A 24,693-nucleotide genomic window follows, 5' to 3' on the forward strand; every position below is an offset into this window, starting at 1 on the left:
AGTATTAAGCCAAAATTATTTTAATTCCCTCCACCAGTTTAAATTTTGTTATGGAGAACTTACTCACTTGAACATGAACTACAAAAGTTTTTGAATGACTAGGATGACTTTGAATAACTTTTCTATCTACACTCCTTTTGCCCATACAATTTTTAATCTTTGTAATTTTGGTGGTGGAAGTATTCCAAACTTGCAAGTATTCATTCATGCTTTTCTTTTGGTGAATTATTGAAAAAGTTGTTTTAACTTACAGAGTTTTAAAGTTCCCATTTTATTCAATGCAGAGAGAAGTAAGCAAATGTTGTAGCACAAATCATTTCTTTGTACACAGTGAAGACAGAAGAGAGCCTCAGCTTTTCTCTTAAACTGATTGAAAAGAAGCCAACCCGAGAATAATTACTCTGCCCCCCTCCATGGGATAAAACTACTCTATATGGGTATCCTGAGCAACATTACTATGGTAACCAGACCTAACAGATTTATCTAAGGGCATTTTTCAGAAGACTAGCAGGAGCAAAAAGCATTTTCTAAAGCCTATTCATACATTTATACAACTCCTTCCCCTACCCCACGGATACAATCATAACGGTTTCAAAGAGAAATATTTTTTAGCAATGGCAGTGATTTATCAGCCCTGCAGAGGGGGAAAAAAGTTGCTCCTATAATACAGCTGCAAGAGACCCATCATACTACTGAAGTATATATTTGTGTATTATTAAAATTGATACGTCCTCACTTGTGTGAGGAGGGACAGAGAGGTATGAAGACATTTCTGGGGTCATTCCCCTAACAAAATGAAAATCATGCACGACAGTTCAGTGCTGGGAGTAACCCACATTCAGATGACACAAGACTGTACAAATAACATGGGGGGTTTGCCTGTAAGAATAATAATAGTTCAATCTTGGAGGAGGATCAAGAGATAACATTATAGCTTATAAACTGTCAACTGAAGGAGCAATGAGAATTTTATGTTAATACTAGTCCAATTTTTTTTGTTTGTTTGTTTTGCTTTTTAGGATAAATTAAAGGATATATTTATGTAGAAGGAAGTGGACTGATAAACTATTTTCTATAACTGTTGGGAAATAAGGTTTTAAATACCATGCATACCTTCTGTTCAAGGTATACAAAGAATATAAAATGAGTTTTATATTGATCATACTTTGCACTGGATATGTATATTCAATGCATAAACCATTTCCTATTCAGGAATGAAGATTACAGAAACTTGGGCACTGATACACAATCAATTCAGCATACTATACTACAATTTAGTTTAGATTAACTGAGTTCCCTTAAAAATAGGTATGCCAGGTTAAATGCTTTGGGGATAATACTGTCACTTGTTAAAATGTGCTTTTCACAACTGCATAAAATGCAGAATTTGAAATGTGCTGCTGGTTTTCCCTGGCAATGAACACAAAATCATTGGGAAAACTGTACTAAGTGAATTTCTGTCTATCATACTACTGTCAAAGACCTAGAAGGAAAAAGTGGACTCTGTTGTGAAATAATAATTTAATATCCTTTCTGAAGATTGAAACTACAGATGAATAGAACTTTCTTAGTTTTGCTTTATCCAATTGTTATGAACTTTTGGAACACTGAAATATAGAATATATAATTTGTCATCAGGGACAATCTTCTCTTCTTTGCTAAAATTGTTTCATTTAAGGTTAGAGATCAATGCAGTATAAAGCTTTTACACTACTCATTTCCAAAAAGAGGTTTCATACATCATATTGATATATGAACATCTAAGATATTTTAAATGGAAACTATAAAAATCATGATAATGTTGAAAACATGTGTATTGTAAAACACATAATTCCCTTTCCTGGTTAAAAAAAAAAAACACCTAAATTTATTGCCTATAAATTTGCATAAAGGACAACATTCTACATGCAATGAACCAAGTAAAATTCATGAAATAGTTGCATTAAGTATGGAGTAATCAAATAGTCTATATATATCTATATAAAGAGATCTGGAATGTGCTCTGCCTCCTAGCTGGAGTTATGTCTACTAAATATCAATGTTTTTTATCCATGAAAACATCTCAATAGAAACAATGAAAAAAATAGATACAGTTGCAGAAATTACTTAACTCTAACTTAAAAGTGGATGGAGATTACAGGGCTTAATTCTCTTAAATTCCCTTGAGAAGTGCCAGCAAATTTGAACAGCTTCTTCTGTTAGTTTTAGTTTCAATCATAACGGAAATTGCTTTTTTTTTTTAATCTGGTGGTATTTTCTGCATTTTTCAAAGCAGTTATCATCACATTGTTCATAAATTTCTTGGTAAGTAAATGAAATTCCATACCATTGACTAAGGCTGCCCCTAAACTGTAAATTCTCTTGAATCCATTGGGATTTGCTCTATAGGATCAGGCTGAAAATTGCAAACTAGCAGCAGAGGGCAAGTCAGTGGAATATGCCAACAGCTAGCATAAACCACAGTACTCCCCTGGAACCATAAAACAGGATATACTTGACTAACACCACTTTCAGAGCTAACGTTGAAATGTTCCATTACCCATTAAGTAATTATGATGCGTGAGATAGATATGTGACCCAGTTCATGAAATTCAGCAATGCACTATCACCTGAACACAAAATTCATTGCATCTCAGAGATGTTTACAAATGTATGAACAACTTTGTTTTCAGGTTTAATTATACTTGCTTAAAAGACAAGAAAGGCACTTAGGATATACATATAAGTAAAACATTGCATCAAAATAAATCACTTGCACACTGAATCACTTGAACTAATAAAAATATTCTGCCAGTTATTTTCCATGCTTACTCTCTAGAACTACAAATATTATTTTTAAGTATTTATGAAAAAAAATCATAAAATGCAACCCCCCCAAAAAACCTTGTGATGTTTTTGTTAACTTAACAACTAGGAACTTAAATTTGGAGTGTCATTCATGTCTATAGCCTCACAGTATCAAGCTCTAGCAATCAAGATTTTACCTTGAAACCATTTAGAAAAAAAAGTTTAAAAACTTCTTACCTTGAAGAAGCTCCGGAGAAAATACATTATGCTAAGCATTTTTGGAATAAGTAATAAGGAGCTGCTCAATCTTTAGAACATCCAAGGCCTGTGAGAATTCCTACACCCCTGCTGTGTCTTTAGTTACATGCTTTCTTGTTGCTATTTTGGACAGACTTAGTACAAGAGAATCATATGAGCCATGCCAGGAGCTTATGCTAAGGAGTTGCATAACAATTAGGACTTATCTGTGCTGGCTGAACAGTGCAAACAGGTTTGTTCACAGTTTGCTGGTCCCAGGGTACTTCTACTGGGCATGCTCAGAATACTAACCATTGTATTTGCTAAATGTAAAATAAGAAGGACCACTTTTAACTCATCCAAAGGAATTGGTAGTCAATGAGACTCGAAGAGAAAGTACATTGTTGGTTATTTACATCCTGTCTTCCTCTGCCCCTCCCCCTCCACATTTTATTTTTGCCAAGAGTTACCTCAATTAGCAAGTATTTAACTCCTTATTTCATTTCTCCTCATCAACATCCTTAGCTCAGGACATATAATAATAATTGTAAAAGACATATACTGAAACCCACCACAAAAACAGCTTGAAGAACCCTCTCCAAAAGTGTGTTTTTATGCATTTCATTGTTATTCTACCCTTTCTCCAAATAATTACAGGTGGTTTTGTCCTTAGAAGAATGAAGTAGGGTAAGCTGAAGAAGAATATGATGTAGTTATTTTGGTATTTAGTTAGGACCAGATTCAAGTCCCCATCTCAGCTATGTGACTTCTCAGCTGAAGTATTACCTCCTTGACCCAAGCATTAGCAGAAATGCTTCTAAATTCCAGCATCGACCTTTCAAAATATCCTTCCAGGCTGGATTTCTATTCGTTTCACTTGTGCTTGAGAGGCAGGGCTTTTAGGGGAAGGGTGTGGGGAGGATGCTGCATACTGCATCTGCAATTGTATTGCATAGAGAGAACCTTGTTTTTCTGCTATTGGTTTTGTCTTCATGAAGACTGAGGAATTATAAAGACAAAATTAGAGCAAGTGAAATTGGTTTGCTAGAGATAATGTTACTTTGAGGCATTCCTGGCCTTTGAACATGAGAGCACTGAGTTCCTTCAGCTTTCCCATCAGGAAAGGCAAAGTGAGAGTCAAACTTTGATAGTAATCACTTTCAGATACTGGGAATGCCTTGAAATGGCCCTTCCTAGGGGTATCATCCATCCTTCCTCACTTTTCCCATTTGGTTCTTTGGGGACCACATGATGTCAGTAGACATGATTTAAGCCTGTTAAACAAGGCTGTTGGATAGCATTCCACTGATGCAATAAAGCCAGAGTAATATTGACATTTCACTGCTCTTATCAACACAATTTAGGACTGAACATGAATTAGTATCTGTGCTTAATGAGATTTACTCTTTGTTTTCCACCACAAGCAGTCCAAGTATCTTTTTTGCTGCTTTGTCTCCTGGACCTATCCAGAAAACTAAAAGGCCCTTGGTCCCAGGATCTTTGGTCAGGAAGAAGCAGTAAGCATGCAATCCTGTGCAATGCTCTAGCAACCTCTGTAAGGTTCTGCTTTATAAGAAGTAGATCCATAAGATGTCTCAGGTGGACAACCTTAATCAGTATACCAGTCCTGCAGAGGATACATCCTCCATAAATGCTAAAGGGACTGTCTCAGAACTGAGGCTGTGAGCCAACAAAGATGGAAGGATAGAGAATAGGAATAGACATAATGCTACCCAAAACAGCACTGAAAAGAAATAAAAAATCCTTCATGTGTCTGCCTATACTTTCCCTGCCAATTTTACTTTAGTGGTTCTAGTTCTCCCAAGGCTTTTTTGGACATTGGGCCTGAATTCCTACTATATGTCCAGTCAGACAAAATATGTTTCTTATGGTGCTTGTATCTCTGAAAACTTCAGCCAGAACTGTCCAAGGACAAACATCTTTCCTCTTTCTCTGATTCTGTCCTCCTCCATCATTGGAAGAGGACAATGATGGTAGCCGTAGAATACCTAAAAATTGTCAGCTAGCCAGCTCACCGCTCATTTAAGAGTAATCCTTTGGTTGCAGGTTCCTAGATCTGCTATAATGACAACTGTCAGTACTTTGTTATAAAACCTGCAGTGAGGAATTCTAAGTGCTAAGTTTCTAACACAACTGGAAGGTACCAGGTTGGTGCCCAAGCATACATGAAGAAAAGCTGGCCTACTACAAGCCCTACCTGGCACAAACAATTCATGCACTTTCTGTGCTATATTAGTTCACAGAATGTATGAGTTGGAAGGGATCTCATCTAGTCCAGCCCCCATGCTCAGTGCAAAAATCTGAGAAACCCTCCCTTACAGGTGACTATCAGTTTGAAATTCTGGTGAGGGGGAATCCACCATTCTTCTGGGTAGATTGTTTCAGTGCTTAGCAGCTGTAACTATCAGAAGATTCCTTCTAATATTCAGCCCGATCCTTTTTTGTAATTTCAAGCTATTCATCCTTGTCCTGTCCTCAGTTTTAACACAGACCAGATTCTTCTGCTCTTGCACATAACAGCATTTCAGTTATTTGCAGATAATATTATATCTCTCTCCAGTCTTCTCTTTTGAAAGTGAAACATGCCTAGCTGTTTTAACAGTCAGTCACAGGGGTTGGTTTCCAGATTCCTTTTTTATATTGTTAGTTCTCTGAACTCACTCCAACTTCTCCATGTCCCTTTTAAAGTTTGGTGCCCAGAACTAGACACATACTCCCAGAGCAATGTAAGCAATGCAGAGTATAATGGAAATATTACCTACCATGTTCTGGTAGCAATTCCTATATTAACACATAAAACATGTTGGTTTTTATTTGCCTGATTATGTAATGTATTCCTCAAAGCCATCCAGGGATTTCATGGCTGATCTGAAATTTAAATCCTATCATTGTGGAAAGTTCCAGCTGCCAACTGTCATCTTGGTGGCCCAAGATCATACTACTAGAATGTTGGGCACTAGAGTGTATAGAGTGGTACAAAGAGTGGGACCAACTCTGGATTACTTGCTATTACCAATTTCCATGTTCAGGGAGAGAGAATATAGGAGATGGGTAGGCTGAGGAAGCAAAATTTGGGGGCCCAGAAATTCATTGTGGAACAAACAGCATGGAGGTGGAGGAGAAAAAGGAAAAGGAAGTCAAGTGAAGGAGAACATTAGAAGCAAGAAGTTAAATAGACTGGTAGTATACCAAAGATTGTTGCTTAGCCTGGGCATGATGGTAACTTGCTGCTGCTGCTGCTGCTGCTGCTGCTGCTGCTGCTGCTGCTGCTGCTGCTGCTGCTGCTGCTATCACTAACAGATTGGCAAGGGAAGGGGAATAGAGGAAAGAAGAGCATGTAAAGTGAAGGAGCACGCTTGGCCTGCGGGAGGAGAGATGGATAGAGTGTGAGAATATCAAAGGAGACAGTTATAGAGAGTTATACACATGAAAAATAAGAAACTGACAATTTTATGTATGAGACTGAACTTGAATATGTTCCCCTTGCTCAGCACACAGTGGCTGAGTACAGTTTTGCAACCAATACACTGGTGTGAGTGCTACAGGGCTGTGGACATTTGATATAACGCCTTGCCAAAATGTTTTGTCCATTACTATGATTTTAGCTTGATTCAAATCCAGTGTGCAACGGGCTAAATAAATTTCATTTTGCCTAATCTAGACATTAGAGGAAGTATAACTTGGGTGAGAAGGATAAGGCAACTGATGGAAAGTGGCAACCTCCTGCTTCATCACCATGGTTGGGAGAATAAGGGGTGGTGTTAGAGGAGAAGGAAAGAAGCCATCATAAATGGAGAAGTGGTTCAGACTCAGTAGTGTGGCTTTTTGGCCCCTGCTGTTCCCATACTGCTGCTAAGTATGAAGGCTTTTTGAAGAATTTTGGTGGGAGTTTATTAGATTTATAAACTGGGGAAGAAGTTGATCCAATATCAGAGTGAGGGTGCAAGCCAGCCTTTGTGAGAGGAAGGTTGAGGGCATGTTTGGGCTTCCTGACTTGTGTGTGAGGTATACTGTGTGGATTTTGGTTGTAGGATAGAAATTTTATTTTTTTTATTTATTGTCTAGTAGAACAGCATATTTACTTGGGTTAGATGAGTGGAGATTGGTACATGAGGGGTGGGAGTGAAATTACCTTCTTAGGTAGAACTTTCTCACCTAAGGAAATAGCCTCACCCAGACCCCTCAGAACACAGATCGAGGCAATGGATGGGTGGAGATCCCTCAAAGTGTTCTGGCAGGTCTATGTGAGTGTTTGTGAAAGACACCCCACCTCATTCCTGCTACAGGCCTCTCAACATATCAGAGGGAACCATTGGGAAAAGCTATACTATCCCTGGACCCAAGCAGGTCTGCTGGAAATATGCCTCTTGGATGCCTTGCGCGTGATTAATAGTATATTTTTTCAGCCTCTGCTATATTTTCTTTATGTTTAACTGGAATGACAGCTAAGAATAATTTTCTTTACCATGCTCTTATGAAAGGGGCAGAGCATTCCTAACACCATCAGAAATAGCAGCTCAGAAAGCTGCTTTTATTCTAATAATTCTGCTTGCCTCAACTAATAAGGCAGAAATTAAAGACATGAGCATCTCTCCAATCCTTTCCTTTTGGGTTCTGTTCAAAGAGGGAGGGAAGAAATTTATACCAGCTCTGCATTTGTACTGCTTTTGGGGACCACCTGGTCCCAGAGGTCACAGGATTGATGTTGCTCACATTATCTCCCCTGAGCTTTGGAAATTAAATTTGTCAATAAATCACTCTCAGTGAGTAAACCAGGACATAGTGTTATCTATACTGCACTGCAGGAGATTTGGCACTATTAAATCAGTTTGTCACTCAAGTAGTTTAGTAAAAGCTGAAGCCAAAGGAAAACAAAATTATTGCACTGGTATTCTTAAGCAGGAGATAATTGCATAATAGATGTCAATTCATGCAACATCAGGCAGAACACATGTGGTTGCCCATTGGGTTCTTTTCCTCCCATACATACTCTTGATTGCTCATTGCTTGGTTGTGAATGAAGAGGTACTATGACTTACTTGTCTTAAACAGGCAATTGACACTGTCAAATCTGACCACTATCAAGTACAGATAGACAAAGTATGGCCCTCAGCTGAGCTGTCTTCCGCCATTCATTAAAGTGGTAGGAGGAATGGAACTTGATTATGATGCAAAGCATGGTGCATGAGCAAACTGTGGTTTGACCACATTGCCTATGTTGTTGGGAAGGGCAATATCTTAAGGGTGTAGTTTTCTTGCCACTTAAATCACACACATACATTACCTCATCCAACTGTTTGCTGCTGGGGAAAAAATCATTCCCAGCAATCTTTAGAAGTGATATGTAAAGGCAGCATGAGATCTCAGCATGCAAAGAAGGGAGATGTAAATATCTCCATCACTGGATGGAAGTTGGTATATGTTTGTATGCATGTATGTAGACATGCATAGCATCCAAGCCACTATCCATGACCACATGCAGCTCTTGGTTGCTAAAGGTAAGCAATCTTGGTTTGTGTGTGTTTGAGAGGGAGAGAGAAAGTATAGATTCAAACTTGTGGAGATCACTTCTGTGGGATAAACACACACACAAAGTGCTGTAAATAAATGTAATATTATTTAATGTTTTTTAATATATTAAAAGGCTACAGATGACACTCAATAGGCTTCTAATAAACTAATAAACTATTAAAGGCTGTGTCTTCAACAACTTGAGCCATTAACAAGATGACATTTAAATTCAGCTCATGTGACTAGAGATTGGCAAATCTTTAAGCACAAACAAGTATCAGCTCAGTTTGCACGATTAAATAGAGTGGAAATAACTTCCAGAGCTTTTTGCAACATGGCTCTAAAAATATAGGAACACTATTTTATATAGCTCAGGTGTTTAGTCTATCAAGAACTGCCTCCTCACATTGGCAGAAACTCTCCAGGATTTCAGACAGAGAGCTTTCCTCTCATTTAATCTTTTTTCTTTCTCTTTTAAGCTGGGGACACTAAGGATTGAAACCAGGAGCTTTTGCATCCAAAGCACTAGCTGTTCTACTGAACTGTGTCCCCTTCTTCTTGTCTATAAGTAGATCCTTAAATATGAATTAGAAGATGAAAAAGTCTTTTATTTTCATTCATACCATCCCATCATTAGAGTTTACTCCTTAGAACTGCAATCCAAATCCTGTGCTGAAGTCAGAAACTGCCCTGCTTTAACGATCCCAAACCGATCTGCTTTGTTTAGCAGAAAGGAAGGCTCTGACCGTTGCACATGCCTCTTTTTCACATGCGTCTTAAGGAGCCTATAAGAGGACCTGGAGAGAGCATTCACAAGTGTAAAGGAAGGAAGGAACAGCTGCCAAGTATGACAAAAATCACTCTCAAAAGGTTTTGAAAGGTTCAAGACCTCTTGTTTCCAAGGGGACACCATCAAGCAGAGAATAATTAAACAACCATTATCTTATTTCACAGATAAATCAGGGGCCAGTTCTTGTCTACTCTAACCAGCAGAGTGCTTGAAAACAACAACCCAAAAGGGTACGATAGCCTATGCAAAGAGATAGTCACTCTTAGGACATAACTTTTAAGGCTGAATTAGGCTGGTTCTGTAAGGAAGTAAGTAAGAAAACTGAAGATTAGTGCTGGTCTTGTGTGAATTTCAGTGGGTAATAATGCTGAAGAAAGACTCATAGAAGGACAAGTTCTGGGAACCTTCACTCTGGCACCGAAAACTATTCTGAAAGGGCACAATGAATGAAGGAGGGCGGGAGCTATTTCCATGCTAGAGAGAGATGCATGAGGATGACCTTTTATTTTTCCTTTCACATGTATGCATCCCATTTTGCACATTCATTGATTTTCTAGTGAAGCAGTCCTAGCAGTACACAGAACATAACCTTCTAAGTTTCTAATAAAAACTAGAACACTTTAATGAAAACTCCAGGATTCCAGTCCTATAAATACTTACTCAGGACTAAGATGCACTTTTGAGTAGAATTTACAGGACTGTGCTGTAAAAGAATTAATCCAGTTAACATTTTAGGGAGAACAACTGAAATCCATTTTGAAGTTTATCTCACATGGGAGGGCATATCTTTAATATGTAAATGCAGGAAATATGCATTAGGAAAAATTGCAATATAAACATTTATATATTTAATTTTGTCCCATATCCAGTCCTAAATACATCTTTTTAAAATGTTCAAAAATCAACAACGTATTAAAAGTAGTAAAATAAAATAATAATTTGCTTGCCAACAAATTTCCATCCACTACTGAGATTATGAGATTTCACCCCAAATGAAAATTTCTTTTGAACAATACTCCAGCCCAGATTTTGATCAACCTCCAGAGGAACAGAAATCTTTAGCTGTGGAACAGTTACTGAATTCACCTCTGTATGATACTACTGTTCTCTATTGATGTTGATGCACATTTTGATAGGAGATTGGTTGTTTCTTAATTGTATAGGGTTCAACCTACAGGTGCTGATGAACAAAAGTTCCATTAACATTAACTTGTCAGAAAATTTGGTACTGTTGTTTCAACAGTAATAGAACACTTTTTCAACAAAAATGCCAAATATTATATAATTAATTTGTGGTGTTTAAGAAATAGTTCCACCTGAATTTCTTAATGGATCTGGGGATTCCAAATGATCACATCTTATTTCTAGTCTAGAATGAAATTGGAAGACAGGCAGAGCAAAGTGTGGGATAGACCCCCTTAGTGACAATCAAAGGATTTATTGTCTGAAATGGAGTAAATGTTGACTCTGTTGGAGGTCCAAATCCAATGGTACTGACACTTTATGACCTACTCATGACCTACTGACCACAAGGAGCAGTGGGATATAGATAGGGATTTAATTATATACTTTGTCTTTGTCTATCACTTTGCCTGCTCTTTGTCTAAGAGAATGCTAATTGAGGTCACTTCCTTCTGCCTTTCTTCCTAGGCACATACACACAGAACACATTATCTCTGACTTTCCTCCTAGAAGGATGAAGCTAGCTAGATGCTAGGTATTGTCTATCCCTTTAAGGCATTTCCAGCAAATAAATCTCCTTTCTAATAATTTTTAAAAACCTGCTTCACTAAACCTTGCTCGGGTTAATTACCCTTTTCAAGAATGTTCACATGCATAATTCAATCCTTAACTTAATATTAGGGCCAGATTGAAACATATTGCTCCATCTTCTCCTTTCTGGAATATAAAGACATTTCAAAAATGAATAACAAGCATAACTTGACTCAATTCCTAAACATCAGGATGATAAATTTCTTTCAATTTGTGTAAGTTTATCCTCTTTGCTAGGCCTCAGGCTCAGTAAAGCCAAAGTTCTTTGCAAAATGACAAATTCTGTATCTTGGGAATACAGTATAACATCACATTAGTACTTTACACAACTTTTATAGTTCCAAGCAGCTCTATAATGAACTTTCTATTAGAAAGACCTACCCATCAGACTATTATGCATGGACCTTTTTACCAAACAGCTAGTCCTCAGTGATGAAAGGTTCCAGACAAAACCTTTTTCTAGGAAGTTGAGCACTTCCCACTGCCAAGCATTTCCTAAAGAAAATGCCAACCAATTGCTCATATACTGATAATGAAAGTTCCTCGTGGCAACAGAGAAACTCAAGTGAACTGAATATACAGTCTGGTCTTCAACATTCTAGTTTTCTGGAACAACACAGAACGAGGCGCAGCAGCTTATTGTCTCCTCCGATATAATCCTGTATGTGATTTTATATTGCTGGCCAGTGGAAATGCCAGTTGCTGTTCTCTCATTGGAGCCATGCCATCTACTGTTTATTGCTAGGCAGCTGAAATCACACTTTCTGCTCATCATTCATTGCTTTGTTTCAAGTCTGCATTTAATAGACTGGGCATCGGATTCTAGGAGTTACAAAGGCCTATTCTGGCAAACCTTTATAAAGCCATCTGCAAAAGTTATTCAGATCAACTCCATGTGATATATTTTAGACATATGGTTCAGAACAGAATGTTATGCATACACTCTTCTTTGCTTTCTTTTTCCCCCTTCCCCCCATCACATTCAGTGCTCTGTTCTTAAATCAACAGTGTACTACGGCATTAGCAGTATAATGTGATAATTTGTTGCTTTTTATTTGATTCTCAGTAAGAAAGGAAAGTGACAAGGGATGAAATTCCCCTCTATTTGCTCATCACAGGATTGAAATTCAGTTAGAACCACGTTTCTGGCTGTATTATTGTAACCCACATAATCAAAGCCACAGATTGGGATGAAAATTAATGGGATAAAGAATATGTTAAGTTAGAGAATGTTTCAGTCCTCTAAAGGGAACACTACAAGTTCTCAGCACTGTGCCACACACTCACAAACTCACATTACTAGGATACTGGTATTAGCCAGAATGCAGATGGCAGATGCTGAGATGGGGACATAGTACGTCATTGGGAGTCCTAAAATCTTTCTACCTATGCCCTCCACATTTTTTCTTCTTTTGGAGAACAAATCTCTAGATGCTATATTGCCTACCTAAAACTAGTCTGGCAAGATGGAATGTTGTAAAGACGCTGATTTAGATAGAAAGACAGTTATCCAATCAGAAATAACAAAATAAAATAACAAAAAGAACGAAGAATGGAATGAACACAAAGAAAAGGAAGAAATTTAGTAATAATGGAAAACTGAAAAACAACAGGATTTCACTGATGAGAAACAGTGAAGCACATATCATCAATAGATAAATAGAATAGGAAAGAAAAGCCCAGGTGGGAAAAAAGAAGGTTGTCCTATCTTTGAAATATTGAACTTAAGTAAGCAACCCTTAGAAAATAGCATGGAAATAAGATAAACCATTAATAAACTTAGACATTAAAAAGAATATGCATATATAACACTTAAGCATAGCTATAATACTTTTATACATAGTGACTGAATAAACAAACCTAAAGGACACATAAGTACAAAGGGCCTAAAAGTGAATGAAAGAATCATTTGGTTAAAGCCTGATTTCACTGTGATTAGAACAGACCCACTTAATCCATAGGATAAATGGAACTGAGTAATTGAAGTCACTAGAACTGTTCCAGTCTAAGTAGAGATATTTGAGGTATATACCATATATTTCTTTTATATTCTTAGAATCAGCTGTTCTCAATTTCATTCAAAATAGCATATATCTTTGAATGATGTGTACAAAATTGTTCAAATGTACAATGTTTGGATATCTTATATAGAAATAAAACAGCTTATTGAAAGTTGCATATCAAAAAGCATATACTAAACTTAGATAGTTAAAATACAATGTATGTATTAGGGAGTATTATTACAAGATACATGTTCTGTTAGACAAAAAAGGTGGATTTTCTTTCAATAAAAATCAGAGAAAATTCATTACATGGAATAAGTGAGTGCACACAACACCAACCAGATCTAGACTAATCTATACATCAATGCATACATCTGGATATAACCATTAATGTCATACAATATGTTCAGTGAGAACAGTAGGAAAATCAAGATGGAACAGAATAATTCTTTTTATAGCTAGAAGAAAGAACAGACTGACCAACTGCATCAAAAGCAGATGAATTATTAAGAAGTGGAGAAAGTGGAAGACAGTATCAATGCTACTATTCGGATGGTTCAAGAATGTGAAGTAGTTTTGCTGAAAAATAAACATGGAAACAAGATTAGTAAAGCTCATGAAGAGAGATTAAAAATCAAATACCATAGGAAAGCTTCATATTTAAGCATTTCAGAAATGCATAACAATCTAGGTTGATTGAATTTACAGATTTTATTTTAGAACAAGATGTGTTATGTTTATTCAGAAAGGCTAGGTAAGAAATATAACTCTATGTAATATACTTTCCATGCTATAACAATTGAAAAGAGAAGTTGACAATTTATGCTTATTTTGCCCAACTTGCTGATGAATGGAAAACGTCTGCATGATGAAAATAATTCATTTTAGTTGCAGTTTTGACTGCTACAATTAGAAATAATTAAAAATAGTATTGGATAAACCAGTTCTACTTGAAACTCCACATTTTTCATATTTGATTATATGAAGGCAGAAAAGGCTTCCCACTTCATTCAATGGACTTCCAGTCTTCCAAAAACCATAAGATTGTTGACGTTCTCAACATTTTGCATAATAATCTTTTCATATGAGGGGATTATTTACTTCTTTCCTGATTGCTTGTTGCAATCACTGAAAAGAAAATTTAATGAAAATTTGCATTCGTTCTTTTTGTTAATGAACGATTTAAAAAACTCTGCATATCACACAATACCTAATTTGATAATATTTGCATTTGAAACATTTCCATTTGTCTTCAGTATAGAAGATGAAGGGCAAACTTAAATTTGTTCAACAATGAAGTTTGAAGAACTGAGTCAAATAGAAAGATTAGCAGATAATCAAGTGTTTGGCAGCTACCTGGGAGCTTTTAAAAAACTAAAATGTGAAATTGCAAAAATATGTAATATGTTTTTAAAGCTATTTCTCCACTAGTGACTTAATAAGGCTCAGTGAGAGTTAACACAGACCGTATTAACATGCTATCCTCCATCCTTGAGCTGGCAGAGAAGCATGCCGGGATAAATTGCATTACCCTGCCCTTATCGAAGAACCCTGTTCTGCCACAAGAATGAGGCCAGTAAGTGCTGCTAGCCTTAGTCACCCTCTGGGGGAGATGGGCAGCATATAAATTAGATAGACAGACAGACAGACAGCCTTATAGTTTGAATGCAGGACAAATTAAGGAAAGGTGGATTCCTCTGGCTTGGTTTCCCCCCCACCAAGTGCCACTTTTTAGTGGGAAAAAACACCAGTCATTCTGTTTAACGTATGGTGGAGCACAACTGAACAAGTACGGGGCTGGGATGAAGGATTTAGGACTTTTCAAGTTGTTTGAGTGACAGATCATAGCTATAGGGGTCCTCCATGTCTGTGACCTGTTATAGATAACCTCTAGCGTCACCTAGCTGTTACAGAGGTGACATTATAATAACTGTTATCATAACTGTTATATCGACACACAATGGTTGGATGAGTCAAAAAGAGAGTGGTGAAGCAGAAGGGAGGTCCCCCAATGCACTGAGCGAGACAGCTCCCTTCAGCTGCACACCACAAGATTCTTCTGCACCTATGAACCATCAGCCAGGCTATATTTGGGCAGGGGTTTAGCACGCTTTCAAAATAATAATTTCTGAATTCAATGTGGAAGTTTCCAAAAGGATTTTAATGCAGGTTACAATCAAGTCTTAGTCCATCATCATCATAGCAGATGGCAGCCCCTAGCCAAACTTGGCCGATCTCAGAAAGCTATCAGGGTTGGGCCAGGCAAATACTTAGATAGGAGACCACTAAGAAAACACCCAGGAGAAGTGTGTGAACATGTCCATGTGGTGTTAAGCTTAACTAGACTAGCCTTTCTCTTTTTTTCAGTCTGCCTCAGTAGGTTTAAACTTAATTGCCTGATACACTTTTTTGTTTATCATGTTTGCCAAAACAGTTCTGACAATTGTTGTATTTATCTTACACACATTTTACACAAACATCACTATCCATTGTGGAAATTAACACAAAAAAGCCAATATGAAGAGTATTCAAGAGGATAGCCAGGACATTTCCAGTTGAAAAACACTAGGAATATTGATTTTAATTGGGTGCATTTTTGTCAGCCAGCAGGGGGCAATGTGGTCATATTTTTACAAACACAATTCTGATATTTGTAATAACCTAATCGATATTGATAAATGCTCAGTAACAATATAATTTATCTAGTGCTTCTGAAAGGTATAGGGATAAACTGCTATTACTGATGCCCACCTTTAATTTAAGCACTGATCAACAGTTTTGTTTGTTTGTTACAGGGTGGTAAATAGAAATAACTCTGCGGGTTTAGTCTTTCCATCTTGGATTGGGGAAAGCCATTCTGTATCTTGATAAAGTCTCAAAGAATTAGAACAGCAGCCTGTAAAAGGATCCTAACAATAGGGTAGGAGACTAAATTCTTTTTCTTTTCCACAAGAGAGATGTATGACATCCCTAGAGCAGGGATGAAAACAGTGGCCCAAGTCCTGTTTCTACAGACCACCATAATTATTGAAAACTGCCAGCCCTGCTAACTGACATATTGGGATGGGAAATACATGAAAATCGCAGTGTTAGTCTAAAACAGTGATACCAGAATTTAAAGAACAAAGTCAACTCAAAGCTCTCTTCCCCCAAAAAACTAGTCCTACCTATATGTGTAATGTCCCCTCAACCCTTTTTACAGCCCTCAACCACTGTCCCCCAATATTAAATGTGGCCCTTAGTCACAAAAAGTATGCCCATTTTGTTCTAAACCATCTCAAGAGCTATATACAGTATATACTACTAAAACTCTCCTGTCTGTAACCTTTAACTGGGCAAAACGGTGCATCACAGAGCAACAGTTTTTGAACCAAGGTACTTCAAATGTGCTATATTACAAAATGCATCCAAAATCTAGGAGCCATGACTCCCATGGGATTGAAATTTGGGAAATTTGTGGCCACTTCAGCACTGCTATGCTGCCATGCCACTGCAGTCAGCCCAGGTCACATGATTATCATGGATGTATCCCCAACCTCTTTCCCGCCTCTCTCTGGCCCCTGCACCCAATTGGCTGGTGGCAAGACCTGACAGGTGAGTGGCAATTGGCTGTTTTAGAACTGAGGCCAATATTTTAAATCTCTTAACAGCAGTTGGCACTGAGGGAAGGATGAGGCAGTGACTTGGATGCCTGCTGGCAAAGTAGAGCTGGCTGGGAGGGGCACCAGTGGTCAATGGGTAAGCCCTCTTCTTGCCACAAGAGAGAGGGCCCTTGGAGACATGCCAGAATGAAGAGTGGGGATACAGTTTTCCTCGTGGTCCACAGCTCCCTTTGTTTCACCTCCCCCCCAGCAAAGTGGCAGGCAGTTCCATGGATCAGCAGAGGAGGAGGAAGAGATTTCAGGGCTCTCCTGAAGGTTGTGAGGGGAGGGCAAATGGTGCAAATTCCACATATTACATGTGGAAAGGGAGGGAGGGAGAGAAGAAGGGAGGAAGGAAGGGAAGGTACACTTCTCATAAGCAAGGTCATTGGGGAAGCCGGCAGCAAGTCGGAATTCACTCCCGTTCCCTCTGCTTTTTTTTTTTTGCCCGACCATAGTCATTCTGTTTCTCTGTTTAGGTAAGGGAATATCTCTGATACTATGACCCAAAGGGTCATGGATTGTCTAGTCTTAAAGTTCTACTTCCAACAATTAAGCATCCTACACATATGGGAGAGGAGCTGTAAATAAATACATCTTTCTAGGACAGTGTATGCTACCAAAATGAAAAGACCAGTAATTTGCTATAGAAACAATCTGAAAGGAATGAGTTTTTACAGGAAATTTGTTTTTTATTGTTTTTATCAAGTTGCAAAAATCACATGACCAAGTTCCGGAAATGAGCAGTGAAGGAATCTGCTCTCTGGAACTGACTTAACACCACACTATAAGAAGCAAAGTAGAGGCCATTTACTTTGAGATGCTTGATAAATGGCATGTTCATGTACCAGGCACTGTGCAATATGTTGACCAATCTTTAGCTGAAGCCTGCAGGGCTATTGGACAATCAGAGCAGGAGCCCAGAAATAGAATAGTTGCATATCTGGATCCTGCTAAAGCTTGTTTTAACAGACATATCAGCAGCCTCTTGTTTTCCCTCTTTAGCATGCAAACTATGCCCTAGTTGTGATAAGAAAAGTAATTGTGTTATTCAGGCCAGCCACATGATTCCCTCAAAATACATTAGTGCTGGGACACAGAGACTGACACTTGAAAAGCACTTGGAATTTATTGCAGTTTCTGTTGTTCAGCTGGGATCCAACCCTTTTCATTTAGGGCTTGGGTTCACACTGACTTTTAGACATTGCAGTTTCAGACATTATCTCTCTTTCTCTTTCTCAGAAAAAAAAGCAATAAATCAATTTATTGAGTGAGAATTGTCTAATAACTCACTGCATTCTTTGAAATAAAAAACACAATAGTTTCAAATCCAAATTACTCTGTCAATAATAGAGGCAGCCCTGACATTTTGTGATCAGAATTAACTAGATGAAACTTCACAGGACAAAAATATTGCTTCCTAGTATTTCCATCCACCCATTCTTTGTGCCACTTGGAGCTATTGTTCTTAATCCATGATGGTGAGGAGCACAAGAATCTGCCTTCTACAGAAACCATACTGAGACATGAAGCTGCCTGGAGCACAAAACAGCATAGGGTTGAATAATTTTGCTCCCAGTGGTATTTCAAATAAGTTATCTGCTAGAACAGATAAGGAATGGGCCATGCCCACTTCTCTTGTCATTCCTCATTTTGTTCTGAAAAAATTAAAATCAGAATTCCACTGGTTGTTCTTATTAGTGTTGGATGGAGTTTGTTTCCTATCTTACTCACTTCCTCACTCTCTTGCTTTCGCTGTCCCTAATACAAAATAAGCTAGGCAGTATTTTGTATTAGGGACAGCCTTACCCCCAGCTCTCCTTTGTCACTGGAGCACATATCAATCTCCGGCCTCAGTGGGCTAGAGCTGAGTGGAGTTTGCTACAGGTTTTGTTTTCCTGCTGGATAGAAAAGGGAGGCCTCGTGGGAGGTACGTTTGTATGCGTACATGCGCAGTAAGAGAAGAGTGAAGAATGAGAAGTGCACAGTGAGCAACTTCTGGAAGTACTCAGTGGCTGCATAATGAGCAACCATCTCTGCTGAATATTGATTAGTCCGTTCTGGCACGATCTTGCTTTTGGGAGGTCGGGGCTCCTGCCAACTGCTTTGCCTAAAGGCAAGGCAGAGAAAAGATGTAAACTCCAGAATGCTCGTTGGCTTATTGGTCTTGTTTTTCTAATTGGAGAGGGACATTTGGGGCCCATGTTACGTGCGACTGAAGAACATGGATGCTAAGTTGCAAATATAATTGGAGCACTGACTGCTAACATATTCGTCTGCCTATTTTTAATTATCATTTTCTTTGAAAACATTAAACTGTCACTCTCAAACTTTCTTAGTTTGGAAATACAATAGTAAAATGGAAAATAATTGACACTTATTATGAATTTCATAGAATATTAATTTTGTGAGTTTAAATAATAAAATGCTCATTAACCATGAAATCCTATGCATATCTACTTGGAAGTAATTTGAATGAATTTACTAGAGTTTACTCAAATAAGTATATAAAGGCTGCCAGTGAAGCTATTACACCAGTGACTTTTTTTCCCCTAAACTATTCAAATCTAGTGCTGCAACTAGTACTAATGTAGTAGTACTCCTCTGTCCCCCATACCTTATGAACTACAAAATATATTGATGATTTCTATTTCTGGTTGAGTAGCACATGTTAAAACCAAGTAATTTGAAACTGTTTTCAAAAAAGCATGTCTTTAGATTGTTCTTGTTATTTGTTAGTCATACTTACGGAGTGGTTTTGGACGGGGTTAATGGTTAACGAATAATTATTGGATGCCATTTGATAATTGATGTGAAATCCTACCTTTTGAATGGCTGGGCATCTTTTTTCCCAGGCTGTCTGTCAAGATACAAATGCCAAAAGTTAGAGGGGGAGAAAGGAGCCAGCACGAACCACCCACGTCCCGCCAATTCATCTTTGGTGCTCCGTCTTTTCTGACTTCAGTGGAACCACCCCTGGGACAAGTCTGTCCCTCTGTGTGTTCGTCAGATGAGAACCGCAGAAGATTCCTAAAGCAGCTGGTTTTGCGTTTCTTTTCTTCGAGGGATTTCTTCGTTCTAGGCTGATGGGGGAGGCTGTACACAAAAGCCCTTCATACAGACCCATTGTGTGAGGCATAATTATGCTGCATATTCTTCGCAGCTATACAAGCTTCTCCCTGCTTGCTTGTTTTGCTAACAGAGTAGGAAGAGATGGAGGAGGGACAGAGACAAAACGAGAATTATGGATGCTGGGATAGAGGAATAAGGCTCCCACAGTTTCTCCTGAATTAGGCTCAACAAGCTTAATAAAAAGGGCATGGGATGCTAATAATGGGGGAATGTGAAGCATTTTGTAACTGGTAAAATGCCCAGGCACAACTAAGGCTGAATATCTGCCACGGTGTAGGTGTGGCTCATTCTGCCAGCTTTCTGAGCCCCTTCTGCTTGTGGCATCACTGTGGCGTATTTTTAACAACTATTTTAGCTTCAAGTTTTGGTAGCATAGCTCCTGTTTCTCTCCCCTTCCCCACTTATGCTGGATGTTGGCAGACTTAATGGACAGTGCAGATAGTCTGCTGTATTCTAGGCAAGAAGTGATGCCACAGAAAGCTGGGAGGGCAAATGACATGAGGTGAGCGTATTTGGAGAGGGAATTTGAATGGACTATCTTTGGAGAGGTGCAGGAGTCGACTGGTGGAGAATATACCACAAGCTCGGTCAACCTTAGGCAGTCTGGATGAACCAAACTGCAAGTCACCCGTGCCTGGATGAACTGCCCATGGCTGGTGGGGGCTGTAGTCCTCTCAGACTGGGGAAGGTTCCTGTATAGCAAGTACAGAATGAAATACAGCATAAAGCATTATTTTTAGTTCTTATAAGTGGTGTTTGGATGCAGGGAGGACATTGAAGTTCTAATACATTTACAAGTATGATTTGAAAAGTGTTGAATTTCTTGCCATTCATAATACAATATATCCTTAACATTCAGCCCAAATTTACTCATTTTTTATGAGAGTAACTTGTTAATGAGATCCTGTCATCTTTTTAAAGCATCTAGCATAGGTCTATTAGCCAGCAGTATTTCTCCCGGTTCAAGATGGGAGAACAATGAGAATTCAATCAGATGTGTTTTAAAACCAAATAATGTCTCTACTCTCTCTCTTACACACACACACACACACACACACACACACCAGGACCTTCAGTGCATTTACCAGTGGCAAACCCAATCCTGAAAAGACTTCATTTTGCCCAATATAGTAAATCATATTTGAATAAGTTATAATGAATATGAGTGAAATGGTCTGTAATATGGAGAAAGATCTGTTTTTAATTTTATTATTCCTGAAAATGCTGTTTTTAATTTTATTATTCCTGTACTTGCTATACACTTTTCTCATAATTTAGGTAAAGGTGAATCACACCAAACAATTATTTTTGAATTAAACTTTCAAGATGAAAGATGCTAACGCTAGTGACTGTTTAGTGCTGTAGCTAATTTTCATCCAATATCAGTGCTGCTTATTTGAGCAAATATCCAATTTTATATTATCTAGATATGTTGGCCTACAAATCTCATCACCCCAATCTTGAATAGAATCCATATGGATTGAGGCTGCTTATAAATATTGTTTAATAAATAATTCTTGTGTTTATCCTTACTTTAGAATGATAGAACAGACCCACAGATTGGAAAAAACTAACATTTCTGATTATTATCTAACAGTTTTTCTGCATGTCAAGAAATTAAACTGCTACTACTAGAATTTTACAAAGCAATGGGATAATGATACATTAAATTGTTTTCTAAATTAAATTTAGAAAATAAATTATGCTAGGTATATAACTTTTATATAACTTTTTTAAGTTTAACCCTTTCACCCAAACCTCTCCCACCCACCTCAAAGAAGGAAAAAGGAAAACTTAGACAGATACTTGTTCAAATATTCTATAAAATGTGGCTACATGATTTTATGCTGCTGTTCCTTCTAATATTAACTCAATTTCAGTAAGTGCATTTTGATTTTTTACCTGAAATACAAATATCAAAATGTTCCAGAGAATGCTTTTTGCAATAAATTAGTGCAACCTTAAGCATCTCCCTCCAAGAAATGTCCCTCCAAACTCCAAAGAGCCTTCTCCCAGTAGATATAGGACAACTTAATGCCCCCATTTCATAACCATTCTGCCTTTGCATATTTTATATTCCTCTGTTCCAGCTAGTTTTAGGGATTAGAGAAACATTGTATGTTTGTTTGTTTGTTTGTTTGTTTATTTATATTTCAAATTTATTCACCACGCATCTTACTCAAAGAGCGACTCTGGGCAGTTTACAATAAAAACAAGAATAAATACTGATTGAAATACAATAAAACAGTGTTCTTAAATAAAATGTATTCCAAGGAATAGGTGGTAAATGAAAAGTTATTAGCTATGGGAGCATCTTCAGGGTGCCAGCCATCCCCAGGGTTGGTTACCCCTCCTCCCACCCCACGCGAGTTGGCAGAGCCAGGTCTTCACCCCTTTCCAGAAGGCTGGGAGAGTAAATATAAATATGTTGTATTGAAAACTCAATCTCAATTCATATTCCAGATCAACCAAAAATGCTGCAGTTTTTACTACTAGAGTTTTGTATAATTTCCCTCACAGCTTTAAATAAACAGCGTATTTTTCACTCCTACAAGTAGTTCTTCAATGTCAACTGGCAAGAAAGTTGGTGGGGAGGAGACACTAATTAGTGCAAGAGGCAGGTCTAAGGAAACAGAAGTGTTGTCTCCCAGTGCTAGTATTTGAATGCTGCTCCATCATTGGGTGATCTGTCACTCAAAGAGGGAGCAGGTACTTTTAGCCTCTGGATTTAATTGTTTTGTGGGGGGGGGGCAGAAGCATTTTAGATGATCATGTGCATTATTTCACTGGGGAAAATCCAAGTAACATTTCTTTGTCCCCATTCCTTGATTCCATGTTTTACTACTGCTTCTACATTCCTGAAATGTTAGACCAGCAAATAAAACAAATTCAAAAACATGTTTAGCTGCCCAGTTTTAAAAAAAGAAAAGAAAATATTCTGAGTATGCGTAGTATCACATTTGAAATCATGGCATTATCATGATTCCAAGAACAAAATGTAGCTTGCTTCTGCTGCCCTGATGCCAAATGGGATTATTTAGCAATAAACACTCATCTGTTGTACATAGCTTGGAAGAAAATAATAATGAAATGAACCTCCCTGGTTTTTCTGAGTTTCAAAATACTTTTAAAGCTTAAAGGATGCTGCGTTGCCAACAGCACGGCCATCCTACGTGCGTCTCGCTTCAGCCTGTGCCAATCCAGGTGCTGACACTCCTTCATTGGTGCTACCTCCTCACCTGGCAACCTTCCCCCTGTTGCCTTCACTGCCGTGGACTTTGGCCCTGGCTGCATTACGGAAATCAATCTCTTACCTTGCAGAGTTTCAAGATTAGCCAGCATGCCAGATATGCTGCCAGGGTAAATTTTGCCTTCATATATCTCTCAGGTAAACAGCTGAGATACATTTGTACAAAATCCACATCATCGTCAACACCGGCGTCACTGCTGCCTGCACCAGCACAAGCCTCCTCTTGCCTTCTTTGATGCCCCCCTGATGCACTCAGAAACTTGTTGAACTCCATCTTATCAACTATTCTTCGGTCTTTCACAAAGCCACAGGCAAAAGGGAGAGTCCTTTGTTTCAAGGCAGCAGTTAACTCTTCCTGGCCATCGCACTGTTCGGCCTCTGCAATCAACACAGTGCTGATGATGCTGGAACAAAACTTCTTAGGTTAAAACTGCTTTGGCTGGTTGCCTTTCTGTTATTGAAAAACCTCCTGGAAATGTGTGTTCAAGTACAAGATAAATATAGCACTGCCCAGAGAGTGTCTTGTCATACAGCACAAGAATACTTCTGTGGTTGCCAAGAGTGAAAAGAAAGATTCCATTTAGTCAAAGTGCAAGCCCCAGCTCCCCACCCCCCACCCCGACATCAGTGCTCCCTTGTTCTTATTAGGAAGCGAATAAAAGAAAAAGTGATGATCTATCAAAACTCTTTGGGCCAGTTTTGTTTCCTCAAATGAAGTCCCAGTTCTGGAAGGAATAATGTCCTTGTGGGGGAGGATTGCATTTTTGTGCTGGAAGTTTTTTTTTTATTATTATTATTAATATTATTATTATTATTATTCCTTTCCAACTACAATAATGTGTTGTTATGTGAATACTTGCTACAGATTTCAAAAGAACAAATGAAGTGTCTTCAATGAACTAAAATCAAGGTATTTTGGGTTAATTAATAGCTCTTCTACTAAGCCATACTTTCCCCCTGAGAATTTTCATGGAATTTTAGAACGAAGGTGTTTCAAGTGTTTATGATATACAGAGAAAGCATGCTTTGCACACCCTGGGCATATGTGCTGTGTGTGCATATATACACAAACACATCATGTTTAAATATATTTGATTTAATAGTTCCTGTATCGACTATTAAATTAATTATTTAGGCAAACTCCTTCATAACATACCTAATTGTGTCACTAAACTAATACATGTATAACCTTGTTAAGAAAGCCTTTTCTGCTTTTTTCTTGCTTAAGACCTTGTTTTGCACTTCTTGTTTCTGAATTGGGAGTTCTATCACCTATTGACTGAATTTCTATTAAAGTTACACCTGGCTCTAATCCACAGTGGCTCCTGCATGAACAGCATTCACAAATGATTAAAAACAGTGTTTTATTCCTTTGAAAAAAATGCGCATTAATTTTACTAGGGATCAGTTCATCCAGCAACAAATAACGTTTATTGGTTTACATTAATGAATCTTCTTCAACCTGGTGCCTTCCAAATGAGATGGAAGCCCTGGGAGTTGGGCAAAGCACACCTAAACTATGTTCACATAATGATCAAGTGTCATAAT

The 24,693-nt window shown here is 38.0% G+C and overlaps 1 protein-coding gene across 2 annotated transcripts in view; it reads right to left on the bottom strand.

Annotated features, from left to right (window-relative positions):
- The window catches only part of ARHGEF4 (Rho guanine nucleotide exchange factor 4), a 175,324-nt gene extending 151,674 nt beyond the window's left edge, over nucleotides 1–23,650 (bottom strand). For both annotated transcript variants that reach the window (XM_088132236.1, XM_088132234.1), the window contains exons 1-2: nucleotides 23,210–23,650; nucleotides 19,588–19,623 (exon numbers count right to left, since the gene is read on the bottom strand). In XM_088132236.1, the coding sequence (XP_087988362.1) occupies nucleotides 19,588–19,623; nucleotides 23,210–23,419 (246 nt within the window). In that variant the 5' untranslated portion in view covers nucleotides 23,420–23,650. The remainder of the gene's footprint in view (nucleotides 1–19,587; nucleotides 19,624–23,209) is intronic.
- Nucleotides 23,651–24,693: the final 1,043 nt, after the last annotated feature.

The sequence above is a fragment of the Python bivittatus genome, unplaced genomic scaffold, assembly GCF_059951505.1.
Source record: "Python bivittatus isolate LINGU-HERP-01145 unplaced genomic scaffold, Pbiv_v1 ctg000980_np1212, whole genome shotgun sequence".
Lineage (NCBI taxonomy): Eukaryota > Metazoa > Chordata > Lepidosauria > Squamata > Pythonidae > Python > Python bivittatus.